Below are 10,734 nucleotides of genomic sequence, written 5' to 3' on the forward strand. Positions count from 1 at the left end.
TTAGAGTAGGGGAGCATGATCTAATGGTTTGGGAACTTGAAATGATAGTCATTTTTGTTTTCCTGTTCTATTGACTTGCTGGATTTAGAATATAACTGCTGTCCAGCAATCAAAAGCCAAAACTAAACACGTAGAAGATCCTTTGCTTCAGCCCCCTCTGAAATGAGTGGGACTTAATTGTGCTTAATTTTTGGCCATTTCATGTTCATAATCTTATCACTGGATGCCCATCAAATAGAAAGAAAGTGAACTGAAAGAAATACAATTCCAGTAGTAAAAGTTAGTGAAAAGTAGATCTTCTGAATGCTTCAGCTCATATGATTCAATTGATCATGTGCAAGGAAAAAACCCCAGCTGTCAGACTCATGCTCGTTATTACTTTATACTAGTAGATTATATTTAAAATACTGCAGCAGGTATCCATTATAATACACTATTTTAAAATTAATGAAAACTATGATTTTGAGCCACTGCTGCAGTCCCTTTTGCTGCAGTCAATCCCTCATCATTTGGGTCCTTTCTTCTATGTAGCAGAAATTGGGAAGAAATACTAGTGGTGTAGGAGGTACCTGTTAGTTGCCAGTAACATCTTTTACATCACTGCATCCCAATCTTTTGCTGGTGTGTTTTACTGCAGTGTATACCTCACCCTGAATACTTGTTAATTTCAAGTTTTGGACCAGGCTACTGGTGAAAGCCACAATAATTGATGTCTTCAGATCACTGTCAGTTATGTGTTAAACAGTGTCTTAACTTGCAGACCATTCATTTAAAAATAGTATTACAGTATGGAAATAAACTTCTGTGTTGGCATCAACTAATGGGGAGAGGGGTGTTCCCCAAGATATGATAATTTTAAATAACTCCTGGAATTGTATGGAAGTACTAATTGTAATCTGTGGAGTCACCTTAGCTGACAAATTTGGAATAATAAACCCAGGCTACCAAGCATACAGTGCTCCTGCTGAGCAGCACAAGCTTTCCTTTTTTGGTTGTAATGGCAGCGTCAGGGCCATGTTCACAATGGTAGTGATTGTGTAACACTGATCCGGACAGTTGAAGTGAATGGGAAGCCTTTTGTACCTGGAAGAACAACACATGTAAGCTAGAGCTGCCCGGTACATGAAGAGCTGCTGTATTAAAACTGTATAAATGATGCTAACAGACTATGCTGCTATAGAAATTTAAAATACCATAGAGCTGAAGGCATAATATTAGAAGTCAGTCATGTTGGCTTGATTGTTACATGATTTTACCAAATGTTATGGTAAAATATTAGGGTAATTACATTTCTCAGAAGGATGACTATGAAAAGTATGTGATGTAACTGGAAGATTTACATTAGCATCAAATCTTAGTTGACTAATCTTCAATTCCCTTCCTTTTATCTTTAGGTATGGCTTTCCCAACGAAAGGCTAAGAATTCAAGAACGGTCTTAACTGAACTCTCTCATCAGAGCTGATTTTAACAAATAATTAGTTTTCAGCAGCCTTGAAAAATTGTAGCCTAGCAGTCAGTGACTTACTTGCACTTTTTTTGCACATAGAATTAAAAATGCTATTAATTTGGTGTAGCCTGTACTATATATGATAAACTAGCTGTGATTTATGAGTGTATGGTAGTGTACTGACTGCTATGTATTCTGTACTATTTGCTTTACTAATCACCTAATTCATTGCAGTTCACAGTTATTGACTTAGTTTTTAAACCACAGTCTGTAGGCTTGAGGAATTGCTTTAAAACTTTTTTTAAAAAAATGGTAAAAAAACTGGAAGTTGTTCTAAGATTAGCAAAGAATCATCAGTATTAAAAATGGCATTATTTAAAAATAGTCCTGCTTACAAGGAAGGCACTTCAGTGAATATGTGACTAGTAAAGCTCAAATATGCTTGGGTCTAATAGATTTCATGAAATACTGTAATCTTGAGTTTGTAAATGAATGGATAATGCAGGTTAAGGCCCAAATGCTTAAAAATGCAATATTAATTTGCAAAGTATGCTCCATATATTAAGAATTTGAAACTACTGTGCCTTAACTAGTTGCTTTCTTAAAATGAATTTTAGAAAGTGATCAATTTAAAACCATTTTGATAAGCCTGCTGTTAATGTTTTTGCAAATGTTTTCTAACTGTCTTGGTAATTGCAATTTAACTAGGTGCGGTGGCTACTAAAGTTCGAAGGCACGATATGCGTGTCCATCCTTACCAAAGGATTGTGACCGCAGACCGAGGTTAGTTTAGTTCTGCAGTTCTTGCTTATAAGAAATGCCTTGAGTGTACATGAAATTTGCAACACCACAGCTGGTTAACCAAATACTGTTTTGACCATTCTATGGATGTTTTATATCAATTGAAATGGTAATAATTTTAAACATCTGAAAGAATCTTGTAAACTACTGTACCTTACCATCTATATGAAATATATAAATGTCATTGTATTCAGTTTAAAATGCTATAACTTGTTCCCTTTTTAAGCACTATTTATGTTTTTTAATTCAAGCAGGACTCAAGACTTTAGTGTTGCATTAATAGTTGATTCTCCTATGTGACTCTCTATTATAGCAGATTGGTGTTGCAAAATAAAATGAATGAATGGGCGCTTAATGAGATAGAAGTAAATGCTTTCTATGTGTTTCAGGAGAAAGCTGAAGATTTAGTTTCCTCTTTGCTGATAAATGGTTTGTGCCACTGTACTATAATTTGATCCACTATGTGAGAACAAGATTCTTCTGTAAATTCAGCAAAGAACTGTGAAAATTACATATCAAAAGTTGGTTAGTGTTTGTTAGTAAAGATGCTTTCTTTAACTTTTCCTCTCCAAAATGAATTTTCAGTCTCAATATTTGCTGCTAAAATGCATTTCCTGAACTTATTGCAATTTTGATGCTTTTGTTAGCTAGGACAACTGTTTTGGGGCCCTGGTTGACTTCGTTAATGGAAAATAAATCTTCATCTTCTCCTTTTCATCAGATAAAATGTACAGTATTCAACTGTGGGACCCATGAACAAATTTAATCTTGTGAAAAGTGAGCATTCGGTTTATTGACATAGAGTAGACTACTGGAGGTTGTGCAATTGTTCATGTTTGCTCAGGAGCATTTATCTTAGTGGTGGTTCTAATTTGGTTTGCGTATTTGGCAGGTCACTATACTGTTTGTTTCCATATGAATGCTCCTTCCCTACCTCACAGGGGTGTTGTGGGGATTAATTTGTGGTACAGAGTTCTGAAACACCAGCCAGAATGAAGGTGCTAAGTAGTTACAGAGAACAGGGTTTCTTTCTTTAGGTATGTGTTTCAGTAAAGTGAATTCAGGCAATTAATGTTTTATCATAACTTATTAGAATGCTATATGCTGCCCAGGATTTTATTCTGTACATTTTAGCTAGTTTAGGGAGTTCACAACAAAGGAACACGTTATAAACATTCCATACCACAGATATACGCGAAAAAGGCACATTCTGGAGCATTTCAGAAATGATACACTATGTTCCCAAATATAGTTTCCCTGAAAAACTACTACTTCTACTTCCCTTATGTTTAATCACAATCCTGGTTCTGACAATCCCCCCCCCGCCAAATATCTTCTCCATATAAAGACAAGGGATCCATAGGCATTGCTGGTTTCTTATCTGTGAATACAACATTTGAATAGGGTTTACAGATGCAAAATAGAATGCATGTAGGCCCAAATTGTTTGGTTGACTCCTGGATTTTTGAGGAAGGAATTGGGCTGATATATACTGGCAATGCATACAATATACCCTATCCAAATGTTATACTGTTCAAGGTTGCTGGGTTTGGTGTAGATGTGCCTGTTGAAGAATGGAGTCACAGTCTCTTGCCACCATCATTGCCCCAATCATATATGTCAGAACATAGTGATGGTTCTTTTCTTAATCTTCTTGCTTGGCTTTTGTACCTGAAAGAATTGGCAACTGTGTGTTAATTTTTTAAAAAGAGGCTATGCTATCACCTGCTCTTTGATCATTGTGATTCACGCATCAGTGAACATTTTGCAGACTTCTTTGGTCAGATTTTTTTCTTCAAATAATTTGTAGCAGCAGGTTTTGTGGTTTTATTTATAATTGTCTTAAATACATGTAACATTTGGAGTTATTTTTTCTAAAGAGATGTTCTCAAGTGCCTTATGAATGATGACTCATAACTCCTTTAGTATAACCGATGACAGGTTTTCTTTAGTGGTGCTATGTGAGTTAGTAGTATGTACCATTAGTGAACATAGTAGATAATTTCAGATTTCATAAAGTTGAGCAGTAAACTACTGCAGTAAATTAGAGTAGTATGTCTACTCTAATCTCTTTAAGATTCTTAAGCATCTCTCTTGATACCTAGTTCAGAATTTATTGAACTTCTGGCCTACAGAAAAGCCAGAAGTAATTTTATCTTAAACGTTCTTCTAAAAAATTTTACCTAAAACATTCTTCCCATTAAATGTGTAAATTTGTGCTTTGATTTGTCCATTACTGGTATTAGTTAAAATATGTCAGTAAACCGAAATGTTTTCTTTTCATGAGGAAAAGCTATAAGCAGATTGATTTGTGTCTGCGGTAATTTTTTTTAAAAAAAATTGTAAAGCTATTATGTTTTCTCATTAAGCAAGCTTTTATTCTTAATGTTGGCTTACATGTAAGCATTCTGTTTAAAGCAAGAGCCTCCAGTATGTCAGTATTCATTCTCTCGGATTAGAATTGAAGAATTCAGCAGTACTTACTAAATTTCTGCTAAGGTTAAGGCACTGCTATATAAATAATACAAAACTGAATCTGATTCATGTAACTGAGAAACTGACTGATTTAATTGTAATAAACTGTAAATGGTGTTGCACAGTTAACAAACCTGTGTGTACTGTAGAAGGTCAGGGACTTGGCAGAGGATGTATCACAGGTGTACTGGTATCTTAAGATAGCTTGCATTGATTATATATACCACATGAATGGCAATGCTAAGACTGTAACTGAATGTTTTTTTTTCTGAAGCCAATTGTCACATAATTTATATATAAAATTGTAATACCTTTTTAAAATCAAAATTGTAGTAAGTACCAAGAATGCTTTAAGATTCCGAATATCTAGTATACATTTTAAGGTGGCAAGATTGTGCCACATTAAATATTTATTTTTATTTTATTTTTATTTTTTACAACTTTTTAACTTAAATCCCACTTTTCAGATTTTTTTTCAAAAAAAATCAGGGAACAGAAGGTCTCATTTAAGATACAGCAATAATGTTTAGTGTTCATGAACTGTAGCCTAAATGATAGGCCACAGAGAAACAATTTACCATGTGAAAGTAAATCCTACCCATGATGTAGGTCATTAAAAAGTGTGCTATCTGTGAACATTGCGCCTACTGATTTTATGAAATGGCACAAATCTGACTTTGCACTGAATACCTTTCTCACTTTCATCTCCTCTGCTTTAGTCAATGGCAACAGTACAAATACTCTTATCAAACCTCAGAATTTACTAGAGATGATTAAGCTGTTGAATGAGTCTTAAAATATGTACTACTGTAAAGTGGACCAAGTTGTTGAAGGAGAATGTGAGAGTCATTAAAGAAGGAACAGCTCAAGAACACTGAGAATGATAACTTTCCACTTGAGAACTTTTTTTTATGTTTTACTGTAATTTTTGTGTGTTTTGGAAAAGAAAATAGTATTTACAGGTGGCTTCTTTTAAAATATAAAAATATAAAGCAGGAATGTATATGAAATGTCAGATTTTATTGTATTTGCAGAGTATTAGCTTGAAAATAAAGAGCTGTTTGTAGTTTTTAAATGCCTTATTAGTATCAATTAGATTTCCTATATTTTTGATGTAACTAGAGCATTTTAAGTATAGAATTTAAAATGGCAGGACTTTTACAGTGTTTACATGCAAGTGCATTTTCTTAGTGTCCTATATATGTAAAATAGCATTTTCAGCAGGAAAACGCTATTTGGCCTTTTCCTGGTTTGACCTTTTCCTGGTTCCCATGATGATGCCTACACTTCTAGACTACAGTTTAGTATTGCTTTGTATCATGAAGCCAAGAAATTCAATGTTGTTTGTAAATAGAATAATTGAAAAGCAATAAAATTTATTGAACAAAAATCCCTTGTTTGGCCCATAGTTTATGTGGAACCAAATTGTTTATGACAAATCCTTAGATTCATTTCTTTTAATAACCAGTTATTAATAATCACATTCATCATTACTAGTTGCTTTGATGCTTGCAGATGGGAGAATACTAATGCTTAATAGCAGTCAGATACTGATTGGTACACTGACTGTTTTAAATTCTTTTATCAAGTTACAGAAACTGTTCATTGGGTTTTTGTTTGTTTTCTTTCATCGACTGCTACTAACCATTAGTTGTTATATTTTATTTCTATTTTTTCTTGTTAACCAGTTTTGTGGGAGTGGGCTCCTCCTTCACATGTTCAAATCATGATACTGTGCTGTCATGATTTTTATTGCATTCTGTAGATGGTGTCAAGCAGTATGTCAGAATTAAACATGCTTGTTTTTATTAGTTGTGATTAGTTTTCATGTTGTCATTAAGCCGTCACTAGCTGAAACTAATCTCTTCTCTATCTTTCTTTCTTTTTGTTTTGTTTTGTTTCTAACCACCCAGCCGCCACCGGCAACTAACCTATGACCTTCTGACCTCTGAACTCTTCACCCAATGATGACCTGACCATGCCTGCCTGCTGATCAGTTAACTGGTAATCGCCTTTGCTTGCCTGTCTTCAGTGCAGCGAGCTGAGGCACTTGTCCGTTCGTCTTACCATCTAACAAAAGACAAAGAACTTGTCCTCCAACTCAACTTTTTTTCCCTGTTTGGGTGAAAGTGGTTCTAGAACCTGCACTGAATAGTAGTAAAGCAATAAGGTCCAATTCATCCCTCCGCACTGATCATCCTTTAGTGTCCCACCCCAAATGAATGGTAAGAAGGGCCTCACTTAAGAGATAGAGGCAGATGTCCCTTAACTCCCTGATGACAGAGGCGGTTACTGTGAGACTTCTAGGAATCTTTTTCTTCTCATAAAGAAGTCAAAGCTCTCTTTGAATGTACTGTGTGATGATGCATCATGCATGAACCTTTGGTCAGGGATGTCATTGGTGAAGGGATTCCTAAAAGTATTCAAAATTTGACATGCAGTGTAGTCACTACCAATGCCCTCAAAGGGCAGAAGATGCAGCCTTTTTTATATTACCTGCCAAATTGGGTGTTTTTAAGGAAAAAAAAGTGCCATGAAAGATAGGTTACTGAATTTTTGAACCACATCAATGCATAAACAAACAGCAACACTATTTAAGCTAAACCTGAGATAAAGTTCCTTTTACTATACACCTTCCTTAAAAGATTACACGAGTACAAGGTACATGCATTATGTGTCACATTACTGGGCAAACTGTTCAAATATTTTTTTAAACCTCCCTGTATAGAGAAAATTCATTAAGGATGTAAAAGCCATGCTTGCCTATTTGCTGTATACATGTAATGAAATTGTAGATAAAGTGTAGTGCATTGAAACAAATTGAAAAAGTAGATACTTTTACTATACAAGGGTGCTGGTGCAGAAAAAAATATATTTTTGGAAATGTAGCATTTTATACTTTCAAGTGTTATAAAAAAGAAAAAGAACAAAGAAACCCTTTATTTCATTAAATGATTTTTTCTGGTGGTTGTCGAGAAACAAAAGACCAAAAGAGCCTTTTTGTCTTTCTTTTTTATTTTTTAAGTATTGGAATAAGTATAAAGAAAAGAAAGTGCCTTATTTTCTTCATGGTCATTTAGTCAGATGTCTTGTATAATCAGCTCCTCCCTCAGACAGCAAGTAAATGCATGCCACTCAGTCGCCCAGTATGTGAAAAGAAGCTGTGAAGAAAGATAAATAAGTTGACCGTTTAAATTACCTGATTTTTGCCATAACATGATGTAACTTTGCCAGGATATATACTGTGAAATAGAATTGTACCACCAACAGCCAGCTGCAATATTTTTGTAACATGTTCCCTCTTCAATTGTAGACAGTATATTTTTATAGTACTTGTTCAGCCTTAAACCAAAGGGTTCTAAGACTCAGTCTCATTATAAATCAATGCATTAAATGACAGTATTTATACAGTAGCAAGTGTTATTCCTCCCCCACCCCTTTGGACTCAGTTGTACTGATTCTATTTGAAATAGATGTGGAAAAGTACAGCAGAACTTAAACTTGCTACAGAATAATTTTGTCAGTGATTAAATTAAACATTCATACTGGCCATCTATCTTTGAAACATGTTTTAAGTTTTTAGGTGTTTGCTCTACAATGCCAAATAGTGTGCACAGTATGTAATTCTCATCAAACTCCTACTTGATGAATGTTAACTGCTGGTTGTGCTTTATTGAACAGATAAAAAGTATCAATTAACTATCTTGAAAGTCCAGTCATACTTCTAGTATCAGGATAAATACGTAGAACTGGGCTATTGTGAAACACTTTACGCACAAAAGTGAATCATAAAAATAATGAGTGAATAGTATTGTGCTAATGGCTTAATCATATTTGGCAAATATCAGGCAATAACTTCCCCCTCCATAGTGTATCAACTTCTTATCCTCCTAAAAATGCTCACAGCTTCCAAATCAAAGGTCAACAGTAAGTTAGGTATGAGGGCTTATTTTTTTAAGCACCTGCATGGTGACTTTGTCTAACATTGTGTCTCACCTGGAAACAAGTATCAGTTTATTTACTATGCAATAAACATTCATCCTTTTGTACTCAGCTAGCTTTTCTTTTATTCTGCCACTGGCTTTGTCTTCCTGTTACACATAGGGTTGTTTTGGTTTGACTTTCAGTATATGCTGTGCCATTTTGATTTTTGTTTGGTTGAATAAACTTGCGACACTCAAACATTTTGAAGAGAGAATTGCTTAAAAAAACACGTTACCAGTATTTGATCCAGTTTCATCTCAACTATGATAAACCTGGACATTTTTAGATGCTGATCAAAGGTCTCTTCTTGGGAGAAGTGTGACTTGTAATAGTAATGTTTGTTCTGGAAAAAGTTTGAAGACTTAGTTGACAACATTTTTGATCAACTTAAAGCATGAATTTTGAAATCTCTGAATGCCTTGGTTCTCAGTATTATCACTTATTGAATTTTTCTTTTATTAAAATATGTAGTTTAAGACTTTTTTCTGACAGTATTATGTAATTTTTTTAGAGTGGGTATATGGGAGTGTCGCTTGTATGTAACCGTACAGATGACATGTATTTGTCTATTCTTTATCTTAGTTTGATGCTATGTATGTACCATAACCAACCTATTGCCTATGAGAAACATGTAAGATAATGTATTTACAGCCATTGTTACAAGTTTATAATGTATTTTTCTATCTTGTTTTATATGTATGTTATATAACATTCAGAAGAATTTTTTTCCTGACTGAGAAAAGGATACAAAAATGCAAAACCCACAATTTTGATAACTGAAAATTGCCAATTGTTTTGCAGTACTTTATTATATTGGGAGTGTTGTCTTTCTTGGGCTTTTAGTTAGCTACTGGATTGAATACATTAGACATATTTGGGTTTTAGTTGGGTTTTTACATAGCTTGCATTTTAATTCTTTGGTTCTTTGCTGTTTCTATTAACCCATAGCATTATTTTAATAAATGTTATAATACCAACCTACTAACTCTGGACTATGTCAGTTTATTAACCATTACATGTTTAATTAAAATAAACAAGAAAAGACAGAAGAATGTAAAGTCTTGAGTTATTGGACTAACCCTGAAGAACGTGACCACGATAACACAACGTGACTTGTTTTATGTTGTTTGTTTGGCTGACATTCTGCACACTACTATTAAATTGGCTTTGGTTATTCTGGCCTCTTACTTTGGGGGGGGGGGGTGGTCAGTGCCAGTAGATTTGGGAACAAAGTAGCATTATTAAAAACATTCTTCTAAAGTCTTGCCACCTGCCTTTTAGCATCTGCATTACTAATTCCACACTTTCCTTCTCTGAAATAATCACTGTCAGCTCACAGCATAAGGGTAAAGATATGGTAGATAGTTACTTTCTGCCCAGAGAAACCAGTTTGATTCTTTGTTGAGCCATTCTGAGGCCACATGAAAGTTAAATGTGCCTGGACATTTTATGATTTAAAAGTATAATTCAGCATTCAAAAACAACTCTGCTATATTATACGCTGTTTTGAATATATCTAAAGTAGGAAATATTTTATCCTGATAAATCTGAGAGAATTTGTCTCTTTATTTTGTAACTCTAAAAATTATTTCAGTTGTGATCCTGCAGGCATTTAAGCTGCAGTTTTCAGACTATGTAATTCTTAGGTCATTTTACTGATTTCACTTCAACTGCTCATAAGCAATTTGAACAAAGCTCAAGTATCTTTAGGTCAGCACACTTATTTGTAAATCTACTGTAGTGTCTGAACACCACTTAGCTCAGGGTAATATAAATATCCAAAACATGCTAGCTGCAAAAAGTACACACAACATGTTGAAGTATAACCATTTCTTAGAATGCCTACTACTATGAAAATTATCTGAGGCATTTGTTCTTTTGGATGATGGTAGCAGAATGAGTACAGGTATGTAAACAGTAATAATTTAAACTTTCCCGGAGACTTCATTAGAAAAGAGTGGCTTATGTCATGCAATTCCAAATTCAAATATTTCTGTGCTTGAAATCAGTTTGTCCTCTTTCATTC

General features: G+C 34.2%; 1 protein-coding gene across 9 annotated transcripts in view; it reads left to right on the forward strand.

The window, feature by feature from the left end:
- The window catches only part of QKI (QKI, KH domain containing RNA binding), a 231,118-nt gene extending 221,358 nt beyond the window's left edge, over positions 1 to 9,760 (forward strand). For 5 of the 9 annotated variants that reach the window (XM_060241968.1, XM_060241987.1, XM_060241998.1 and 2 more), the window contains 2 exons: positions 2,157 to 2,231; positions 6,638 to 9,760. In XM_060241968.1, coding sequence (XP_060097951.1) covers positions 2,157 to 2,231; positions 6,638 to 6,654 — 92 coding nt within the window. In that variant the 3' untranslated portion in view covers positions 6,655 to 9,760. Of the gene's footprint in view, positions 1 to 1,394; positions 6,115 to 6,637 lie in introns of those variants that run through there. The other 4 variants (XM_060242017.1, XM_060242039.1, XM_060242031.1 and 1 more) reach the window with 2 other exon arrangements.
- Positions 9,761 to 10,734: the final 974 nt, after the last annotated feature.

The sequence above is a fragment of the Heteronotia binoei genome, chromosome 1, assembly GCF_032191835.1.
Source record: "Heteronotia binoei isolate CCM8104 ecotype False Entrance Well chromosome 1, APGP_CSIRO_Hbin_v1, whole genome shotgun sequence".
NCBI classification, from domain to species: Eukaryota; Metazoa; Chordata; class Lepidosauria; order Squamata; family Gekkonidae; genus Heteronotia; species Heteronotia binoei.